This window comes from Pseudoliparis swirei, chromosome 17 (assembly GCF_029220125.1).
Source record: "Pseudoliparis swirei isolate HS2019 ecotype Mariana Trench chromosome 17, NWPU_hadal_v1, whole genome shotgun sequence".
NCBI classification, from domain to species: domain Eukaryota; kingdom Metazoa; phylum Chordata; class Actinopteri; order Perciformes; family Liparidae; genus Pseudoliparis; species Pseudoliparis swirei.
This window is the reverse complement of record NC_079404.1, coordinates 5682136-5706614: the sequence shown is the minus strand read 5'-3', so window position 1 is coordinate 5706614 and position 24479 is coordinate 5682136. Positions and strand designations below refer to the sequence as shown.

The following is a 24479-nucleotide window of genomic DNA, read 5'->3' as shown; positions in this document are numbered from 1 at the left end:
GCATTTTTGTTTTCAGTGCTTACTCGTGGAATTTGAGTCCGACCACTTTCACATCAGCAGACAGTTCACCTGCTTCCAGCTCTTTCATTTAAACTATTTGCATGGTTTACACACAAACTGACAAAAGCTGAAAGCAAGAAACTAACATTTCAAATACTTACAGTATACTTAATGGCTTCAGATTACACCTCAACCTCTTTTTAAATGCATACATTTCCACCTGACACTTCAACATCTCCCAAGCAAATATTTATGGACATTTGAACGTGTTTACTGAGTTTTTGAGAACATTCAAAATGTTCTACTTCACCAATAATGTTCGGAGCTGTGGTAGGATGGTGTGCATTCCCCCAAGTGTTGAGTGCCAAGACCCTGAAATCCCGTCATAAGTGTGCTCTATGGTAGATCTGGTGTCAAGCACACTCAAAAAAACGATTCAAGCCCTTCTTAGAGGTGAAACATTTAAATATTGTTTGATACATTTAAATAAATCAATTACAAAAATAGATATTTATATTTAATGGGTGTAACACAAAATGTATGAATACTTTCATTTATTAGATTTATTTAGGTTAGATGGTGTGCATATCAACTCAAAATAAATGTGTTTCATTGAGGACTACCCTTTGCGCATGCGCCAGCTGAAAATCAGTTGTTTACATGAGGTGAAGACACTTACAGGGCTGTACGGCGATGTAGTGGCTAGCACTGTCGCCTCAAAGCCAGAGGGCCGTGGGTTCACTTCCCAGTCGGGGTTTTTCTTCTGTGTGGATTTTGCATATTTTGTTAGTTTATATTTTGAGTTGGACAAACACAAATTAATTTAATTTTATGAATATCGTTATTTTATTTTAGATGTATTTGATACAAATGAGTTGGACTAATTTAATTAAATTTTATTGCACTGATGTGCTAAATTTGAGTTGGAGTTGCATATAATTATTGGATGGAAAACCTGCCAACAATTTAATTGAGTTCATCCAATGAGTCATTTCTTTGAGTGCATGGTGTGGAAAAGGTCTGAAGCACTGTACAGTGGATGCACTGTAGGTGTCACTATTTAACAAACAGATGCTGCGTGGTCTCAGGCAGACTGAGACCACCATGGTGGCATACCGTGGGAGTCGGAGGTCCCACAGTCGGATGAAGGTATCGTAGCCGCAGGTGAAGAGCTGGAAAGGAGACTCAAACACCATGTCCAACACACCGGCCCCGCGGCGAAACTCAAAGCCCAGACTGCATACAGACTTCGACCTGGTGGAGGAGGGTGGGGAGGTGTGTGTGTGTGTGGGGGGGGGGGGGGGGGGGTGACAAGAGAGGAGAAATATGAACATGTCAAATCTGTGTTTTCACATGTGGGATGTGATCATTCCCATGTGACGCATCCAGGAACCACATATGCCTTCATGTGAATTCCATTAATTCATAAAAATGGAAAGAGGAACAAAATAATAATAATAATAATAATAATAAAATAATAATAATGATAATAATAATAATAATATTAATTCAAAAAAGAAAATACCAGTTTGGCTTCATTTAAAATGCATTTAATTTAACCAAAAAACAGACTTGTATAGCATTTCTTATAACAATTAACATAATTAACAGATTTAATAATTTCTACCTTTTTACTTAACCCTTGTGTTGCCTTCGGGTCAATTTGACCCAATTCAATGTTTCACCCTCCTGTCGCCTTCGGGTCAATATGACCCGATTCAATGTTTAACCCTCCTGTTACCTTTATATTTACTAACATATTTTACCCTTGAGGTCAATATGACCCCAGCTATTAAAATCTCCAGAAAATTATTAGAATTAATATTGTTTTACAAGTTTAAGTGTGAGGTACTTTATGTTTGTTTGTTGACTCCCGAAAGAACACCGACATTAAACATTGAATCGGGTCAAATTGACCCGAAGGCGACAGGAGGGTTAAATATTGAATCGGGTCAAAATGACCCGAAGGCAACACAAGGGTTAAGACCTCTTTTTTTTTAAACACTGAAAATGAGGACGATCTGGAGTAGATAATAATGAGAGTAAATAAGAAACCTATTGTAAATAAAGAGCTCGAAAGAAAAAATGTGGTTGGAATTGAAATCCAATACTCTGATTAAGCTCGTTTACAAGATATTTAGTCAATGCTGAGTCATAGAGGAAACCATAAAGCGCATGTTTGGATAGATGGAAAACAACACTGAATGGAAATGCCTCTGACTCTCCGAGCCAATAAATGACTGTCCGGTTTAATCAATTACCTTTAACTTTAACCTGAGCTGATATATGGAGATTGTTGGGAGTGTAAGATCGGTGGGCTGCTTTTCAAAAGACACACATCTGGTAAAGCCACTCCAACCGCATTCAGTATCACACAGTACCTACAAAGAATGTACACACATTTACTGAGAGGAATATATTGAAGGCATGGGTTAGGGTAAGGCCCCTGATCACGTACGGTACATCCATCTACCGTTCCATTCCCCGCCTATCTCGGACTGAGTAATGGTGGCAACGAACCCCGGAAGGTAGCTCCCAATAGGGAACCAAGAAGCGTGCCCAAGCTAGACAAGATATACAGTATACTCCTTCCATTTTATTCTGGGTTTACCCAGGGGTCTCCTACCATACTTAGATTGGCTGGTGGCTGTACACCCCATCCGACCTGTACGACGCCCCTGTTAGTGCTGACTCACCAATCCGCTTGCTCAATCTTACCCTGACTCGTGAACAAGACCCTGAGATGCTTGAACTCGCTCAATTGGAGAAGAAACTTGCTTCCAAGCCGGATGACACAATTTGCCATTTCGTCCTTGTGGGCACCAACTCTCAACCCGAATGCAAACACGCCCCAGTGATTCCTGAAAAATGGTCCACAAAAATGGACACTTGTGCTGCCACAGGCTGCACTTTCAGATCCTCTCCTTAAAGATCACAAATGGAGTTGGAGACATGGGACTAACCCTCGCAGATCCCAGAGACCCACTCTGCCTGACTGCTATCCTGTTATCAATCCATTTAATGTCATGCTAAATCAAAACGTACACTACCGTTCAAAAGTTTGGGGTCATCCAGACAATTTTGTGTCTTCCATGAAAACTCACTTTTATTTATCAAATGAATTGAAAATTGAATAGAAAATATAGTCAAGACATTGACAAGGTTAGAAATAATGATTAATATTTGAAGTATTAATTTTGTTCTTCAAACTTCAAGCTCAAAGGAAGGCCAGTTGTATAGCTTATATCACCAGCATAACTGTTTTCAGCTGTGCTAACATAATTGCACAAGGGTTTTCTAATCAGACATTAGTCTTCTAAGGCGATTAGCAAACACAATGTACCATTAGAACACTGGAGTGATAGTTGATGGAAATGGGCCTCTATACACCTATGGAGATATTTCATTAGAAACCAGACGTTTCCACCTAGAATAGTCATTTACCACATTAACAATGTATAGTGTGTATTTTTGATAAATGTTATCTTTATTGAAAAAACAGTGCTTTTCTTTGAAAAATAAAGACATTTCTAAGTGACCCCAAGCTTTTGAACGGTAGTGTACATCGTATGCTGGAAATTACTTTTAGAAACTTGATTCCATTGATTTATTGTTCATATCATAAAAAATGGTTGACCCGGGCAATTATAAAATCCCCTCAGACACACTGTAAATATCCTGATATCAATATATGTATATTTCTGGAAAATCTACTTTATGGATAAAATGGGATTCTCTGTTTTTGTCTAATCCAGTGAATTCAACTATTGACAAACCAAAAATCTACATCACATTAATGTAAATGTATAAAGTCTCACCGTTCACACTGAACTGTTAAATCCTCCACATTTTAAATATGTCATGATTACAGGTCTTTATTGTTCAGGTTGACAGACGGCTGGAGCCGTCCCATCTGTAGACTGGATACATTTGATAAAATACTTGTAAAGTATAAATAATATCAGTCATTTTTATGGCAGTATTTGATCATTTTGTCATCATTATACCTCCGCCAAGGATGTTATCTTTTTGATTCAAATTGTTTGTCTGTCTGTAGGATGACCGAAAAATTACTAACCTGATTTCCATAACAATTGGTGTAAAGTGGAAGCATGGGACCCTGTTACATTGCGGAGTGGATTGGCATAGGCTGAGATCTGCAGGTCCCTTGTAGTAACTAATAAGTAATAACATTATTGCTGTGTTATATATTTTAGAGACTTAAAAAAAAAAAAGGGTTAACTTGGAATCCACACTAACAAAGCCATGCCTGGGTTAGTGAGTGTGGGAGTGGGACGATGTCCAGGTGATAAATAAAGTTTGTGTGCCTGGGTTGATGTGGGGGGTGTGTGTGTGTGTGTGTGTGTGTGTGTGTGTGTGTGTGTGCATGCGTGCGCGGGTCAAGCTCCGTGCAGCACCATGCTCTTCTGATCACAGCTCCGTCCCGCCTGCTTCTCGCCTCTTGATTATTGGAGAATAACTTGCACTCGGCAGGGCGGATTATTGCAGAATAACTGTCTCTTTGTTGCCACTTAATACCCTCCATGACCGTGACTGTGTGCAACTCTCGCACGTTTGATACCTGCTCCGTAGCAACCATTTAAAGGAGGCCGCCAGCCTTGGCGACCGAGTAGCCCCCGCGCTGCGACTCGTGCCCCCCCTCCCTCGCCCCGGAGCTCAATCTGTAGGCTCAGGCTGGTAATCCCCCAGCCTTACCCCAGGGGGGCCTTCTTATTGGACCAGGGCTTTCCCCACAGGGCACCTTATTGGGTGAGAGCTTTCGCATTGCCAGGGTCTCATGACTAAGCCCGGGCCAATGGGGAGTCTGTGATGAGGCAGAGTTTGTGTCTGTGTGGGGTAGTGACCCCTCATTTTCCCCTTACCACTAAAACCAAGGAGCTTAGCGCATGGCACACAAAAAGAAACCCATTCAAGCCAAAGGGATACGAGCCTGTTCATTCATAACTAAATAATGATGTCTCCATCACAGCACGGGCCACTCTAACTAAAAAGAGATCATCAATTCATAACCCCCAACCCTCGGAAACCCTTCAAACAAGGTGATTACAATCTCTTCTGAAAGTCAAAAACAGTTACAAACACCCAAATGGGGAAAAAAAACAAAAGCCGGGCTTCCATAAAACGGACCCGACATCTGCGCGGGGATCTTAAAGCCGGTAATAGTACCATGCGAACGAGTTGTATCACAGCGCAAAAACAGCAGGGATTCTCAAATTGGTAGGTCGCTGGCTTTTATGAGGCCGCGTGTGATTACAGGATGGGAGGCATGAGTGTGTAATCTGTCAAAATGACTGTATCTGTCAGTGAGCATGCGGCGCGATCTTTCTGATCTGACCATCCTCTCTCAGGGCTTGTCTGAGTCCAGCACTGTTGAATACCTGAGACTGGCCTGAAGCGGGCTCTAAAAACAGAGCCGACTGGCTGAGTCACAGCCGGCGGCGTGCACAGAAAGTGTTGCCGAGGAACTTTGCCGCGCTCTGCGTCGCTATTACATTCACCGACCCCGAATCGGTGGGGGAATGCAGTGACGCCATACTGCGTGTCGATTATGTTTAAATTCATTATTATTATTATGAAGAAATACGTGAATTGGTCGCAATGGTCCACACGAGTTCCCCGGTTCACGGGACTCTTCGAGCCGGAGTGTTCTTCTGGTTGTGATCCTCGAATTTAAGAAGCAGTTGGCAGTCGACTGAATGGTGTCTGCTTCATTGGCTATTAAAACACTATTTTACACCCCAAAAAACTAGTCATAATTGGGCCAATTATTATTTTCTGTTAGATTTTGCGAGCAGGTCTGGTAGAGGCAGGGCACCACACAATTGCGGGTTCAACCGGCTGAATTTAAAATGGCTTGAGATCTTTTATGAACAATCATGATGTAAGGGGGTAGGCTTACAGTAGGTGGCGCAATGCCCATTTAAGGTTGGAAGTCAGCCAAAGCAAAGGTTAAGAGGAAACATTAACAAATACAAATGTTGTAATGTTCTGGCAGAGAAAAATGTTCCTTCTGCTTCATGGATTGTGGACGTCTGGATCGTGGTCCATGCCGACGACTAATAATTCATACGATCCGTCATACTGATTGAATGTGTTGGAACTCTGTAATGCTGTTCATCTGTACACGTGACATCTATTGCTTCTGTCCATCCTGGAGAGGGATCCTCCTCTGTTGCTCTCCTGAAGGTTTCTTCTCTTTTTTCCCCGTGAAGGGAATTTTTCAGTTTTTTGGGGGAGTTGTTCCTGATCCGATGTGAGGTCCTGGGATAGAGATGTCTCTGTGTACAGATTGTAAAGCCCTCTCAGACAAATTTGTAATTTGTGATATTGGTCGATACAAAATAAACTGAATTCAATTGAACGTTGGGTCAAGTCGGTCGTAACGGCCATAGACCAAATTTAAATGTAACAAATACACTGCGCCTTTAGTTATCAAGCTCCTCTTTTATGGAACCAGCTTCCAATTTCAGTCCGGGAGGCAGACACAGTCACCTCGTTTAAGAGTAGACTTAAGACCTTCCTCTTTGACAGAGCTTATAGTTAGGGCTGAATCAGGTTTGCCCTGGTCCAGCCCCTTGATATGCTGCTATAGGCTTATAGCTGCCGGGGGACGTTTTAGGATGCACTGAGTACCTATCTCCTCTTTTGTCTCTCCTTAAGGATGAATTTTCATCTCTCAATCACACGTTACTAACTCTGCTTTCTCCCCGGAAGTCCTTTTGACTTTACGTCTCATGGGGTCATCGGACCCTATGAGACGGCATAGATCCTATCTGCCTGATGGATCGTCTGGGTCGTGGAATTCCTGCTCATGACTACGCCACTGTCCTGTTGAGACTCCGCCCTCCTCCTCCCCACCGCCATCTGCCTGATGGATCGTGGAGGTCTCCATCGTGGAATATGCCTACTATGAACTATTCATACACTCTGTCATATTCATTGAATGTATTTTAACTCTAAATCTGTCCTTCTGTACACATTACATCTATTGCATCTGTCCATCCTAGGAGAGGGATCCTCCTCTGTTGCTCTCCTGCAGGTTTCTTCCTTTTTCCCCTGAAGGGTTATTTGGGAGTTTTTCCTGGTCCGATGTGAGGTTTTGGGGCAGGGATGTCTATGTGTACAGATTGTAAAGCACTCCGAGACAAATTTGTAATTTGTGAAATTGGGCTATACAAATAAACTGAATTGAATTGAATTGAATGAGAGATGGAGACTTACTGAATGTAACTCGCTTGATTCTGAACCAATTTGCTTAATATCTAGATAGTTACGAAGGTGAGAACATTTAACATGATACTGGTTTCTTTTATGAATTACATTAAATTACTGGGGACCGGATCTCATCAACTCTGTGACGAAACGGTAAACTTCGGAAAAGCCACACAATTTCCCTCTGGCACATGTAGGCTCTGATCTATGAATACCGTGGATCAGTGTCCATTGCTCAGAATTAACACTTGATGTGTTGCCGATTATACGTCTCTTTCGAGCTCAATGCGATATGTTTGTGTGTGATTGTCAGTTAAAGAGGGAGAGAAGAGGACAGAGGGGACAGAGAAAGAGACAGCAGGAAGGACCAGGTGTGGTCGTTGGAAGTTAAGTCAAGCTTGTTATCGTAAATGATTAAATGGTAAATCCACTGTACTTGTATGGCGCGTTTCTAGTCTTCCGACCACTCAAAGCTCTGTAACACTACCTGTCATCATTCACTCATTCTCACCCTGATGGGATGAGCTCCCTATGCCAGGTGCCACCTGCCCATCAGGACTAACTACCATTCATACACAGCAGAACAGGCATGGGAGCAGTTTGGGGTTAAGTGTCTTGCCCAAGGACACATGGACTAGCGTAGCTGGGAATCAACCCGCCGATCCTCTGATTCAAGGACGCCTTACCTCAGCGGGATTAGCCGGGAAAAAAACCACTTAATCTTTTACTTACTGTGGAAAATTCCAACCAAGAATTTTCCTTAACTAAATGAGGGTGCTCTGTGATCTGAGACTTTTTATTCCCAACCACAACTTTTACTCAACACTACAATAGACCACGCAACTAATTCCGTTGTTTCTGATATTGTGTACCTCACTGAATTACTCTTATTAAATTACGACTTTATTATCTTAATATTAAGATGTTTAAAATATATATATATATATATTTTTACAACTCGAATATATACCTTTAGCACGTAATATAACTTTAAACAGAATTTCAATAAATTCAGAATATTTGGAAAAAATGTGGTTGGTATGTGCTTGCTATTATCAATTAAGCAGACAGAGCCATGCATTACACGATCTCAACATAGCATTTCATCACGTCTTATTACATGAGCACCCAGGAGGTGACTCTTCAGGTTGCAAATTGAGTCTGATTGTATAGAAGTCTATGAGAACATGACTCTACTTCTCTCTTGATTTATTCCCGCCTGAGTTTATTGTCTCAATTTCTAGTTTCAAATATTCTTCAATACAGCATGATGTTCATTTAGTACATGATGGTCCATTTAAGAGTCAAACAGACCATAAAGCAGGGTATGCTTTAGGGCGGGCTTAGTGTGATTGACAGGTCGCTGCCACTACCAGAGCCGTATTCGGTGCCTCTACGTCACTCCGCATTCCACACACGGTAACTTCTGTTCATCGGTTGCGTGAAAACCCACAACCGCCATCAAAGAATGAACTATTCATACACTCTGTCACATTCATTGAATGTATTTAAACTCTAAATCTGTCCTTCTGTACACATGACATCTATTGCACCTGTCCATCCTGGAGAGGGATCCTCCTCTGTTGCTCTCCTGAAGGTTTCTTCCTTTTTTTTCCCCTGAAGGGTTATTTGGGAGTTTTTCCTGATCCGATGCGAGGTTTTGGGGCAGAGATGTCTACGTGTACAGATTGTAAAGCACTCTGAGACAAATTTGTAATTTGTGAAATTGGGCAATACAAATAAACTGAATTGAATTGAAAGATGGCGACGGCTAAATCGCCGAACTCTGGGCTTCAAAACTGCAGTCATGATGATGACGTCCTCTTCTTACATACAGTCTATGGTTGAAAGATGATACATGATCAAAGTGAATTATTGCCCAGCCCTATAGTCATAAACACCAGTTATACATTATAATCATAGGTCACGTGGCTAACTGATGGAATAAGAATCTAAAAACAAAGCTAGCACCACCCTGATGAAAACAAGATATACTCTACTGGAAAATATAGAAGTAATACTACAGTGTTCCATTTTGGATGGATTTACAATGTTATTGTAACAGAAACACACAATGGCAAGCTATAATGAATAGGAGCCAGAGGAGTAACCTAATCAGAATGATCCTTTAAGCCTCATGTAAAAATAAAAAAACGACAAAGATTCAAATGTAAATCGCGAGAATCATTTTGTTGCTCGAGAGCAAAGCAGTTTGAGCTGCAGCTACTTTGTGAGATGGGCAGACCGGTGGCCGTGCTTGGGGGGGGGGCATCGACTTAGTGATTGTTATGAGAGGACTGCTGGCTGTGTGACATACAGGGTCTAAGTCCTGATTTAAGCCTGTCTGGTCTCTCTGCAGGAGTCAGGTTGGCTTTATAGGGGCCACACACACACACACACAAGTTGTGAAAGGAATCATTAATGAACTGACAATGTCGAGGGAAAAAATAGAAGAAGCCGAGGGGCATTATCCTTTCGTGGTGGGGACGGCCAAAGAAAAGCTGTGTGTGTGTGTGTGTGTGTTTAGGAGGCTGAGCTTTAAACAGGAGCCCGGGGGACGCACTGGGAAAACAGGCCCTCTCGTCAAAAGCCGTCAGACAGGTAGAGAAAAGACGCCCCGCTGAGGTTTTTACTCCCTAAAACAAACAAGAGGGGAGCAACCTGCTGCACGTCAACCCAATTTACCCGACACCTCTGAGCACGCCGCGCGGCAGGCAGGAATGCGAGCTTTCCCCGGTGAAGGAGGGAGGGGCCATCGTCAACGACCACCGTTTAAAAGAAATGTTGCATACGTGTGCGCCGGCGCAAAGACAATGCCCACTGCAATTTGTAGAACAGAGAGTTCAACCCCGACGCAGACATTTCACTTCGCTCTTTTCAGTGTCAGGAATGTGAGGAATCCGAGCCCGGCCATTTGATTGTGAAAAAAACTGAAAAAGGAGGGCTCCTTTTCTGAAAGAACAGAGGGGAGTTGGGAGTGATGGTCAGGGTCCTTTCTCTTTGATGCCGTCTTCACCCCCTCTGTGTTTAGCCATGAGCGAAGACGGTGTGAAAAAAGTCGGGGTGCTGCTCCAATGGCGCTACTTCTGTGGGATGCCCCCCTCCATCCGGCCGATCAGAAGAGCTCTTTGTGCCGCCGAGATGAAAAAAGACAAACAAAAAAAACAAAAAAAGACAGAATTGATTGCATCAGAGAATATAAGAGAAAGTGTTAAATGAAAATAAAATCAAAGCCGCAAGAGCTCAATGGAAGCTTTTTCAACCCGCGGTGAGCCAATGGGTGCCGACCAAGAGAAAATGAATGATGGCTGGATAATTTGAGTAAAATATCTAACTGCAGTTTTTCTGACCCAAACTGGGATTGTGATCTAAATTATATTTAAACTTTAAAAAATGTTTTATTCGGCCCCTGGTGGAACTTATTTCTGTAAAAAAATGAGAAAAGTTGCTTGTTGTCGAGGAGCTCCAGTGTTCATTTCTTCTAATTAAATGTTTGAAGAAAAGTGAAGTTACAGGTAAACTTGACTAAAGTTGTTTATTTAGCAGTTCACTTTTTACAGTTTGCTTTCAAATCGTAAAAACGACATGAAAATCTTATTCTTATGACTTATTCTGCTCATCACTGAGCCCCTAACAGCACATCCAAAATAATGATTTGACAAAAAGGAAGAATTCGGAGACCTGGCAGTGAGACTTTGCCACCACAATGTTTTCCCCACAGAGACAGGAAGTGACTGCTGGAATCCTTCCTGGAAATGTGCGGTCTCTTTGCTGTGATCTGGCGGCGGCGGCAGCTGTTTTTGCCGGACGTTGTTTGGCGCTGCAGGTGGAACAGTATTTAGACTCCTGTGGCTTTCGGATCAAAGGAAATGCTGTTGCGCTAATGCACAGGGTGGAGGCTGATGGCGGTGCGTAGGGGCTGACGGCGCTGTGTCATGGCAAGAGGTCCACAAGCCACTAGTCGTCATTACGGAGTATTCTCCATCCACAAAATTCTTAACTCAACTTCCAGTTACAAAATACATTTAGAAAATGAGCCAATACAACAACAGATCTGTTAATGAGCAACTTCTTCTCGTACCCAACCCTCGGTAAGTGGCCCTACAAGTTACGTAACAAGTACTTTAATTACGTGAAGCAAGTAAAACAATTTATGTAACTGCCGTGAGTTAAGATACTAATAAAGTAAAGTAAAATCAGTCAGATTACGCTTGGACCGCACATACACATGGTATAAGTAGATAAGTTACATAACGTAAATAAGCTCAAATAAGTCACGTGGGACACAAACAGAGGTTTCCTGGGTGACAGTATGTGTTTGCTTGAGCAGTCTGGTGCTTCTCATACAGACGCGTAAGGGCCGGATGCTGAAAATGGACCGTCTTGTAAATGTGGTATACAGACATGATCCTTAGAAAACCCCTCTTTCACGTGTTCAGTCTTTAGCGGTAAGACGTACTCCCAAAGGTAGTGAGACCACTGACTGATAAACATCTCACAGACTGTCGAGTGGAAACCGGTTCGACTGATTCTCCAAATGCAACCCAAAATGCAACTCTTGAACTGGTAGCATGTGTGTACAGTTTAAGTGCTTGGGCGTACACGATAAGAGTAAACATGAACAATGGACCCTGATCACCCACACCCGTCTGACTGCTCACCCACACGCAGCCTGCTATGTCTGGGTGAGACACCCTCAGGGTGCTCGTCTTCCATGGACGATAGCAAAGAACCTGTCGACCTGCCATTCATGAGCAATAACTTTTTAAAGGTAAGGTAAGAGAAGAAGGAAAAATCCATAAATTACTATTGCATTCCCACTAGAAAGACTACATTCTTTAATTCGTCCCAGACTTGTAATGAATAGCAAATATGCAAATAAAAAACAAAGTATCCTCACATCATATCTTAACTGGCTCCTCAAGTGTTTTTTTCTGATAAAAGTCAAATGTTAACGTCTGTCTTCAAAGTAAAAAACTCAGTTAGCTGTAGCCAACAAAACTACTTTTAGGTTGATGAAAAGATCATGAAATACTAAGTTAGGTTTCGGCAAAAATTGTGCTTTTGGGTGAAAAATAACTACGGAAGTGGCGTTGCTTTAGTACGAAAGTTACGTGACGAATAAATTCACGGTGACTTCTTGTTCCTCATGGGGCGCTTCACCCAGCGGTCTCCTGGTTGTTGGAGCGATTCACCTCCACCTCCACTTCCCAACCCAGCCGCGACGTGTGGTCTTTATGCAGTCTGTATACCTCCGGGTTCACGATCACGTGGATTATAAACAAATTCGTGACGCGGGATTTCTACAAATTACAGTTTAACTAATGTGTGTAGGTGTAGCTACGCACGCCGTATGAGAACAGCCGGCTCCGTCTCTTACAGAAGTCTCTTCTTTGGAATTCAGATATCGGAGTTAGTGTTATCGTTATGACGGGACAACCTAATCTCACGGGTTAACTCGTCAAATGCCGAAGCGGGTCAGTTACCCCGCGGCGTCCGATGCTAATGGAACTTTAGCGTCTATATGAGACACAAAAGGCTTACAGCTAGATTGGATAGAAACACATTCGCATCATTAGCAGACAACTGAGGTAGTTTAAAGAGTGAGAAATGTCCTCTTCAAGTATTAAAAAAGCGAATGGATTATTATATTGTTCCTGAAGATTCTGTAAACACAAATAAATAAGTCACCGTGACTGACATTCATTATCCAGGTCTGCTACACGTTGTAACCAAGCCAATTCCCCCCCCACTATACCTGCAACCTCCAGCATAACCTCCCCTTTTCCTTCCTCTTCCCTCTCCCTGTGTCTCCTGTCTTCTCCCCTCCTCAGATTTCCAGGCCATTTGGGCGCAGGAAGCAGCGTTTTGTGTGTTGTGTCGCGTCGGCCCGTTTTAATTGGCCCAGGTAAAGCTGGGAATTAAAGCAGCCTCAGAGGGGATGTATCAGGTTTAAGCCTCGCTTTTCAGAGACAGGAATTTTCAGAGGCCCCACTCATTTTGAGCTGCTCCTCGCTCAAGAATAGCGCGTCCCATGGTGTTTTGAGAACCTGCGCTTCAAGGGAGGCCGCGCTGTCGCCGCGCGCACGCACCGATGCAGTCATATTGTACGCTGGAAAAAAAGTCACGTCAACAAAAGCCGTGTGGGAACATTGATCTGGCAAATTAGTTGTGCAACTTCTCCACAATCACAGTGCGTTTAACCCATAATGCACCTGTACTGTCGCACGGGAAGAGGAAGGTGGGCTAGACCGCAAGGGAGGAATAGTCGGACTCTGCGGAATGTTCCGTCCCTCTTTCATTGGACACAACTGTGTTTGATTTAAACTATATAAAATGTCCATGATAAAATGACCCACATGAAACTAACCCAACTCGTGCGTGTTTACTCTGTAAAAGATGATCAATGTCTAGATTGATTACAGAAGAGTTCAGTTGCTTTTGACACTTTGGTTGTTCTTAGAATGGACCGGATTTCCTCATTAATTTGTGCCTTTTAAAGTTGTTTGATGAAGACGTATCCGAGTAATGATCAAAATGAGCAAATACAGTACTCTTGTAGAATTAAAGCTTCTTACTCGAACCACCCAGGGTTGTTCGGCTTGTTCCCATTGGAGAACCCTTTTCGGTTCCCGTAAGGACTTTATTTTATAAAGGTACCACCTAGAACCCTTTCAGGTGGTTCTACCAACAACCCAATTTAACAACATGGAACCATCTGTGTGAAGGTGCCACCCAGAACCCCGTGTGAGCGATTCTTACAGAGAAGGGTTTAATCTAGAACCCATCAAGTGGGTTCTACCAATAACCCTTTTATATTCCAAGAGTTTAATCTAGAACCCATCAAGTGGGTTCTACCAATAACCCATTTATATTCCAAGAGTTTAATCTAGAACCCATCAAGTGGGTTCTACCAATAACCCTTTTATATTCCAAGAGTTTAATCTAGAACCCATCAAGTGGGTTCTACCAATAACCCTTTATATTCCAAGAGTTTAATCTAGAACCCATCAAGTGGGTTCTACCAATAACCCTTTTATATTCCAAGAGTTTAATCTAGAACCCATCAAGTGGGTTCTACCAATAACCCTTTTATATTCCAAGAGTTTAATCTAGAACCCATCAAGTGGGTTCTACCAATAACCCATTTATAGTCCAAGAGTTTAATCTAGAACCCATCAAGTGGGTTCTACCAATAACCCTTTTATATTCCAAGAGTTTAATCTAGAACCCATCAAGTGGGTTCTACCAATAACCCTTTTATATTCCAAGAGTTTAATCTAGAACCCATCAAGTGGGTTCTACCAATAACCCTTTTATATTCCAAGAGTTTAATCTAGAACCCATCAAGTGGGTTCTACCAATAACCCTTTTATATTCCAAGAGTTTAATCTAGAACCCATCAAGTGGGTTCTACCAATAACCCTTTATATTCCAAGAGTTTAATCTAGAACCCATCAAGTGGGTTCTACCAATAACCCTTTTATATTCCAAGAGTTTAATCTAGAACCCATCAAGTGGGTTCTACCAATAACCCTTTTATATTTCAAGAGTTTAATCTAGAGCCCACCTAGAGCTGTAGCACGTCAGAGCAGCTTCTCGACTTACCGTTCAACGTCCCAGACGCGAAGAGGGGAGAGGTTCTCGCAGCATGCAGTGCCTGTTACAAAGGATCTGTACACACACACACACACAGAGAGAGAGAGAGAGAGAGAAATAGAATGAATAGTCTCACACAAACCACTTAAACCCGCTGAACTCCAACTCTGGAAAAAGGGGTTAATAACAATAACATAAATATGTTATTTGGGTTTCAGGTAGCCCATACTAACTGAAAAGTACATAGGATATGTTCATATGTTCAAAACAGAGTCAGCTACTAAGACAAACCGAAAGAGTCAGAGCCTCATTTATCATCGGTCAATAACTGGCTGGGTTTATTTGACCTCTTATTTTCAGAAGCTTGTACTTTGGACCAGAAAAAGCGCTGCAATTAACCATTACTTTCATATTTTGTTCATTTGTCAATTACTTTTTGATGGAAAGAAAGACATCATTTGGTTCACATTTATTTTCTGCCAGCTAAAAGATGGCTGGATGCTTCGTCTCCCAGTGGTAGTTTTTAATGTCCGTAATGTAATATGATAAGTTAATTTTAAAAGTAGCGTTTCCCAACCACTTACAATTTTCAGACTTCATATATCAGCTGAATTGACCCATGCTTAGTTCTACAAGTCACACTTTTCCCTGAGTGGTACTCAAGGATCTCTCTTGGTCTCAAGACCCGTTTCTGAAGGTCTCGGCCTCGTCTCGCTAACCGGACGCATTTTATACTCAGTCGTGTCTCGGTCTCTGACAAAGAGGACTCTGGATTGTGTAACACTGACCGTGTGGGCCTCGCACTGGTCCGGTCTTGAATTGGTTTCAATACCTCAGAATCTCGATCTCGATACAGTCTGGTCTTGTTCATGGCTCGGTCGTATTTTAAGTGGTCTTGAATGCAATTATTGACTTGATTTACCAAAAGTTAACGTACACAGGGAAAAGGTCATTTTTTTTGCATCATTAAGTAGGAGGGCGACCATTTTAGTCACATCTGTCGCTGTTGTCAACTCTTTCCGTGAAGTACACTTCAGTTCTCACACACTCACACACACACACACACACACACACACCCCTGCCTCTATCCACCAAACATTGTTTCCCAGCAGAAGAAAAGAGAAGAAAACTACAACAGTCGTGATCCTTTGATTGGAGTGGCAGGTTGGAATTAGCAGCCTAGGTATGCACAGTGAATACCACGCATGTGGAGAGGTGGGGGAGCGGTGAAAGGAGAGGGGAGGAGCGCTGTGGGAGTGGGGCTGATGGGGTATGCTGGGGTGTTAGAAGCTATGTAGAGGGTGGGGTGGTGGCCAGGGGTGCTGGTGGTAGGGGGGCTTCTGTTGGGCCGGGCCCGAGTCTCAGGGCTTAGTGCCCTCCTACGGGGTTGACGGACAGGGGGGAGGGCCCACCTTTTACACACAGAGATAGTTACTGACAAGTGCTGTTGGCTGGATGATGAATACTGTAGGTGGAGGGGAAAAAATAAACTCCATTTCTTTGGAATGACAAAGCGGATGGAGAAGGGGGATCGCTGCGGAGAGACATGTCCGTTGAATTCTTGCGGCTGTTGGGCGGCTCTGGAGCCGGAACAACGTAAATGTCGCTTCCAGCTTGAACAACGCTGCCAGGCCGATATTTAGACCCCAACTTCTGGTAAGCCGAATAGAGCACTCTCACGTTACGGGCATCAACTCAAAGGCTGTGGATCTTAATGTACTTAACATGGTTCTCTCCTTATTCTGTATTGAAAGAGTTAACACACAAGGACACATTATCAACCCACTGAACACTGAAGCAGTTTCGGGCCGTTTCTTAGCTCCCGTCACATTTTCCTCTTTGTAGCCTCGAAGTCCTGCGCCTCGATGGAAACACCACAACAATGGCTAGAAGTAGAGATAACACTTCACGTCAGTTGTGCAGTGTAACACAGTTACAATGCCATAAATCACAATAGGAAAAAAGAAAAAATAATTTTACAAAAATGTACAATGGAATATATATATATCCAAAACGTTTCCAAGTTGTGACAAGTGTTACCAATGTTAGGGGGGGGGGAAGTGCCATATATATCTCCTGAAGGTTTCTTCCCTTTTTTTTTCCCCCTGAAGGGTTATTTGGGAGTTTTTCCTGATCCGATGCGAGGTTCTGGGGCAGGGATGTCTATGTGTACAGATTGTAAAGCACTCCGAGACTAATTTGTAATTTGTGAAATTGGGCTATACAAATAAACTGAATTGAATTGAATTGAATATAAGTGAGGGAACTGGGGCAGAGCAGACTCAAAAGCAGAGATAGACACTGGAGACGAGGCGAGGTAGAGGGCAACGTCCTTTAAGAGGCACAACGGTCATACACAGGGGTCAGTCAGTAGAGGCAAATAAGTCCGATGGGGAGCAGGCAAAAATACAAAATAAACGAGAGTAAGGAAAGACTCATAAGCCCTGGAAGCTAACAAGGGATAATACTGCTGGAAAGGTGATGAAGACACGAGGAGGGGCAAAGACAATATGGCACCGGAAAGGGGAGAGCAGAGGAGTATGTCTGGGGTCGCCAGAGGGAAACACCAGGGGCAGGTGATTGAGCACAGGTGTAGGGAATGATCAATCAGGAGGAGACACTCATGGGACTAACGGGATGTTACACTATATGTTGAGCTCTTCACATCTTTACAACCTCTCCTCAATGCACTGTGGTCTGAGGAAAATAAATGATGGCTTATAGTTTTTAATTGAAGGTTTTAAATAGTTTATTCTGAGACAACATTGTAGATATTTGAAATTTCATGAATTTAAGACAAGTTTCGGTTGCGTTTTCTCACGGAAAAGTTGGTCACACATGATGTGTTCAAGGACCGAAAAGATGAGCATCTGATGACAGTTTTTACAGCTTCTGGCTATGTAGACGGGAAAGTTTCGACACATGCTTTTCCTTCCCGTCAGTTTATTCTGAATTAACCTGACTACATTTATAATTTCATTATAAATCAAGCTGAAACCCAATTGATTATTCTGTTGATTAACTAAAGATACATTTGTTTTAGTATATTTCTTTGAAGAATTGGCCAAATCCCAAAACCTATTAAATAAAAAATATTAACTGAAACTAAGAAAATCAACAGCTGCTCAAATTTGAGAGGACAAGATAGCCAAATGTTTGGTGTTTTTGAATAAATATACAGAAATATCAGAAATTTACAGGGGACGTAATCCAAGTGTCTGTTTCATCATTTCATTAGCCTTTTAATTCAGTTTTCAATTCAGTTTATTTTGCATAGCCCATTATCAGAAATTACATATTTGCCTCAGAGGGCTTTACAATCTGTACATGTAGACATACCTGACCTTTGACCTCACATCGGATCAGGAAAAACTCCCAAGAAATAGAAAAAAGCCTTTCACAGGAAAAAAAGTAAGAAACCTTCAGGAGAGCAACAGAGGAGGATCTCTCTCCAGGATGGACAGAAGCATTAGATGTCACGTGACCAGAAGGAATCATTTCGGAGGTGCAACACATTCAATGAGGATGACAGAGAATTTTAAAATGTCAACTGAAATATGCATAATGTATCTAGTCTACATAGACCAATAAACCTTCAAGGATTGTTTTTTCGTGAAAAAAATTGCTAACGAATCTTTTGCAGCTTGTGGATAAACCCGGTGGCCTTATGAAGATGTGTATTATAAAACCCCAAAGATTGTTTCAGGGACTAAACTGTATGCATATTCAAAGCAGAAAGCACATTTATGTTGACCCTCGGGTTAACTCCCTGCCTGTTAACCGCAGTGAAGGGAAGCAGGCTATTAGCTCCAGCTGTGGTGGAGCCATAGGTCAGGAACACTGTCAGAATGTCCACACGACTAACGCTGCTGTCACGTTGTCACGTTCTCTTTCTCATTTGAAATGAAAGTTGATACGGGACTCGATAATGCTAAATATTATTGGACCGCTTTGAAAAGGTTGCTGAATTAGAGCAGTGCGGTTTGTTTAGAGCACCAGCAGAGCGATGATGATGAAGTGACCTCATCAGAATGTGAAATGTAGCTATACTCTCACCAGCGGTGTGCTTTTAGTTGCCCACAGGATGGGCCTGCATATGTACTGCATCTCAACAATGTGGCACTTCATTGAGTCATGATTGGCTGCTGGAGATAAGCACTAACATATCACGAAGATACATATTTAAACACTGTAAGGCCCTGATCAAGTGGGACAGTCTTAACGTACTGACCAACAGCTTATTGACAGTATCAGTCTCGGTATTTTAATGATGATTGTTTATTAGGCATCTACCAAATGCATGCTAATGTGAGCTTAGCACAAAACAAAAATGGTATGTTATCTTATAATTTAAAAAAAGTACTATGACTGAACAACCGGCCAGAAAGTACCGGTATAATTTGCCTCCAGACCTGCCGTTTTCAGTTCACAACGCGATAACTTCGGTTGGTAAAGTCATATCGCTCTGGGAATCCCGTAAAAAAAGTCACCGTAACGAGACAAAATATTGACGTACGTCGAGAACTTTGTCCGCTATGAGCTGAACTGTCTTCCACCTGAGGCGTTCATTGCAACCTCCTTCCCTCTTTCACCAATGCGGAAGTGTTTTTAAACTTCTAAGAGCCAAATAGACCATAAAGCAGAGTATTCATAGGGCGGGCTTGTCGCTGCCGCGACCAGAGCTGTGCACGGTGTCTCTACGTCACTCCTCCTCATTCGAATATGGTAACGTCTGTTCATGGGCAGGGAAAAAAAACAATTAGGCGGCGGCCGTAACCAAACAACCCAAAGGACAGCGAAATCAAAGGCAAACTCCAAACCAACAAATCAATAGGTGACGTCGCGATGACTACGTCCACATATCTATGGCCGAAACATGAGGCGCATAGGGCTAAAAAAACATGAATGGCTCAGCAACTCAAAATCAGCTCTACAAAACGTTCCACTCTCATTGAAGACGGTTGCAAAAAGTCGCCCTGTGCTGCTAAATCACATGCAGTGTCTGATCAGGGGTCTTAGACAACAGAAACTGAAAAGTACTTAAAAAACATTGAAAAATAGAATATTTTTTTCAATTCTATCTTAAAACAATAGTCACCTGACCGTCCGTACGATAAAAGAGTTGTTGGTTGCTGTAATTGTACCTTCTGCCCATATTGGCTGTTGATACAAGACAATTGCTTAAGAAGCCTAATAATCTATTCCATGTCATTTAGTTGTTGCTTTTATCTCAAACGACTTACAATCCTGTTACATTCGTCCACTGTAGACACAGTTACAGGGAGCCACTCAGGGTTAATAGTCTTGCTCAAGGACATCTCGAATAGGGCGGGGATGGAACCGCTATCCCCCTGATTGAAAGACGGACCTGCTAACCACTGACCCACAGTCAAATATATATTCAAGTTCCCCACATAATGTCTTGAGTTAGGTACTCAGGTGGGAACCAGGAGAGGGTGCTTTGTACTCATACAAAGCATGTTCATAAAGGGTAACTTCCTTATTTTTCATCCTGGAGCCAATTTTTCCAAAGATAATGTGTGTAAGTGACTAATGGGGACTCAAATCGTGGTGCTTGTTTTTGCCACCGACAGGCTCAGATTATGATCACAAGTGTCTGACAACAGTATGGAAAGGACCGTGCTTAGTCTTGTCGCATTTCGGATATATATCGAATATGCATACAGGCATACCGGCTCTGTGTTAGGAAGGGATCTCGTCAGGGAGAAATTACTCTTGCAACCGATAACCAATAAGACTTCTGGGAAAGACTTTCAATCTCAAACTCAATGTCAACTTTAAACACACCAGGGCACCTCGAATTAATGACGTTTAGCCTAAGAACTGCTGACACTAACCAGCTGCATACAATCCTTCAACCCTTCATATTTGGTACTTTCCCAAAAGCCACCAGTATTGAACAATCAATCAATAGCCCATTTAAAGAAAGTTCTCTGGAGAGTAATGATACAAATGGATTATCTATTACAAGGCCTTCATCAACTAACCTAAATGTGAATTTAATTATGGGTAGTACATCAAGACAGTCCCGAAACCCAAATAACCCAATGCTAACTAGGGCTCCCCAACACAATAACCAATTTCATAATAGTGTGCTACTAGAACTGCTATGCAAGAACCCCTTCCTGTATTCTGTCCCCACTCCTTTTAGAAAACCTACGCCCTGGACACAAATTGTTTGGAGATCTAGACTGGACTTCACTCACTGGACTTCTTATCAAATGCCTTTTATTAAAACAGTGATATTCAGATACATTTCATTCCAAAGGCATATCAGATCTTTTTTTCTTCTAAAAAGAGGCAATAAAGCTTTGCAGCGGTCCACAATGGAGCAAACCATGACGCTGTTGGCATCAACAGACACACTGCCAAGGGGAGAGGTGAGAAGCATGACATGTTGTGGGGCTTGAATGGGTGGCAGCACGAGGGTTGAGGGTGGGTTTGGGGGCTGAGGACGTCTAAGTGCGGCATACAGGCAGCTGTCAGGCCCATTAAGCAGTGTTGCCCATCGGCAGTCCCTCGGTGATTAGTGTTGGTAAACTCATTTATGGCCCAAATGGGTCGGGTGGGGCCGGGACCAGTATGCGTGGTGGATGACCTCTGACCCCGCTGACACAGGATACAATAGGGTTATGGTCACACTCACTATCTGGACCCTATTACTCTCCATTACTCAAATTACTTCCCCCTCACTGGGTCGTGGCACTGGCAGAGGCAGAACCGGCCATACAATGAAAGTACGACTCCCCCCTTGTCTCTCCAAGCTCTCTTGGCCTGCTGAAGGGCCAACCAGGCCTGATCTGGGGTCAGAGCTTGCACTGATATTATAGCTGCTAAGGTCAGAGCCCCACTCGCCTAATGTGGGGTAAGTGCCCCCCTAAACACACACAAACGCGCGCACACACACACAGTCATATCTCTGACCAAACAGGTTCCCGATGTGTGCCTCCCCCCCCCCCCCCTCATCATTAGCAGCATGCTGGGCCTCTGCTGCCGTTTGGGGAACCGCATCAGCTGGCTGTATTATCTAAGGGCCTGTGTGGCAGGGTCACACAAACTCCTCAGTGGGAACCCAGCCTCACTCTCTCACACACATGCACACACACATCACAGAACTGAAGCGAGGGAGGCACATTAACACACCTTCATAACACTGTGATGCGAGCAAACACACACTCGGCAGCAATAACACACACACACATACACACACACACACACACACACACAGGGACACATACAAAGTGTGAGAGCCCCTGCTGGGAGTTGAGTCCAACAGTACCAACATTGTTAGCTCCAAATCAACACGCTGGCCGCACAGGGAGCGCCCCGCGTTCCCAAGACCACCACTCACACTGCAGCTGTCCAGACTGTCAGCACACACACACCACACAGCTATTGATCAATAGCTGCTACTAAAAAGTGTCTCTGTAGATTGTGAGGTAGGAGAGTGAAATATCGCAATATTCGATCGTGAATGCAATTAGTGGAAGTCGTAGGACTCCAGTGGCTCCTCTGCAGCTATGGACTAAGACAATATCCCAAAATGCAACAAATCACTTGTTATCCACTGGAAGTGAATCATCGAGGCCACTTTGGTTTAAGTTTTTCTCCACTGAAAAGATTATCCTCGAGGGCACTTCATCTCATTTTCTCACTGGAAGGGCATCTTAGAGGGCGCATCATCTCATTTTCTCCACTAGAAAAGCATCTTAGAGGCCACTTCATCTCATTTTCTCCACTCGAAGGGCATCTTAGAGGGCACTTCATCTTATTTTCTCCACTCGAAGGGCATCTAAGAGGACACTTCATCTCATTTTCTCCATTGGAAGGGCAATCCTAGAGCGTACTTATTTTCTGGGGTGTTAATAAAGTGAAGATGATGTTGCGAGTGAAGGTTACGAGGCATTCACAGGCTCGGAAGTGAGCGACATGCTAACATGTTTACGGATTCAGTGTTGGGTCTTGTTTTTTTAAATGGTCAGTGAATAAGACTGAAAACACACATCCGTCTGATTGTCAGCAGTCTCGGACCTTGATTAGTAGGAAGTTTATGACTCCTGAACTTAATTTTACACAAATGCAGCAGAACAGGAGAATATCCAAGAGAACACCAGCATTGTGTGTTTGGCTCTATTGAAAATCATAGAGTGGAAGTGATGGTAGAGTCGGAGGTGACACATCCGAACCCGATGATGCCGTTTGTTCCAATTGATTAGTTAATCATTTAATATATGAAAGTTTAGACTTTCCAAAGTGGGAAATGAAATATGTGTGAGACCAACAGTCGAAAATCTAAAACCTTGTACTCTCACATTATGTAACAAGCTCAAACAAGTAAATATTTGGCATTTTTTCCCTAATCAAATGTTTTTAAATGATTGGTTACTTCAAACAAATTAACTTACTGTGAGATGGAACCCTGTTAAAGAGGGAAGAGAGAAGCCCATTCATTATGTGTGATGATGAATGTCACTGTGAGCCTGTGTAGCTGTACACTTCTGCTCTTGGTATATAATACAACTTACATTCTTCCAAGTCCAAAAGCGTACCTAGTTTAAAAGTTTGCGACTTCAATGTGTGCAACCTGGCTGTGATGGCGCTCGTGACCCTGAGTGACCAATGGTTTAAATTCTTCCACAATGGCCATCTTGACTTTTGTTGGAAATTAGGGAATTCCAAACAAGTCTTCTATTAAGAGGACATAATGCAAACACAAAAAAAGTAAGTCAGCATTTATCTCAGCCTCTGCCCCGAGGACCAATTACACATGAATGCAAGAGAACAGCCCACATCCCCGCGCTGGGAATGCGGAGGCATTTGGCTATGGACTCCAGGGGCGGTTTAGCTTTGCCCAGTCAGCCCCCCCCCCCTCCCTCCCGTCAGAAAGAGGGTTGTTAATTTGTTGCGCTTGACCCCGGGCTTTGTGCCCGACGTGTATCTAGTTTGTAAAAAGTGCTTTTATCTGCTTTCTAAATATGTCTGAGCTCTAAGGGTTATGACGCTTTTATATCGGTCAGGGAGGGAGACAATGGCCAAAGGGTGCAAGTGCTGACCCCCGCTGACACACACACACTCTCTCTCTCTCTCTCTCTCTCTCTCTTTTGATTTCTTTCTTTCACTCCCAGACTCCTCTCCCTTGCCCCCTCTAGCCCTTTCTTCCACACCGACATGCATGGGCAAACATATGCATGCACACAAACATGCACTTTCTCTTACAAATTCACACTGTTATGCATGGACACACACACACACACACACACACACACACACATCTATGCCTGGACACTGTTGTCCCATCCCCACCCTCCCACCCCCATGGCCCTTTTGGCTTCTGTTTGTGTCTCCTGTGTGTAGGGTCACCAGGACATTCCTCAGCCGGCCCCTCGGCTCTGTTCACCCGGCTGGAACAGACTGGGACCCCGCACAACCGTCCCCACGACACACACACACACACACACGCACCAGACACAACAACACGCTAATGTTAGCGAGCCGTCCCTGTCGGCGCTGTATATATGAGACAAACTCTCACTGTTGCCACAGGCTTCCTTTACGGGATAAGGAAACTGGACATGTAGCATAATGTATTTACACTTATCTTCTTCATTTTTTCCCCTCATAAATTA

General features: G+C 43.1%; 1 protein-coding gene across 1 annotated transcript in view; it reads right to left on the bottom strand.

Annotated features, from left to right (window-relative positions):
* Nucleotides 1-24479, bottom strand: part of fbxw4 (F-box and WD repeat domain containing 4) — a 49162-nt gene that overhangs the window by 5572 nt on the left and 19111 nt on the right. The window contains exons 6-7 of the mRNA XM_056435584.1: nt 14842-14907; nt 1117-1254 (exon numbers count right to left, since the gene is read on the bottom strand). Coding sequence (XP_056291559.1) covers nt 1117-1254; nt 14842-14907 — 204 coding nt within the window. The remainder of the gene's footprint in view (nt 1-1116; nt 1255-14841; nt 14908-24479) is intronic.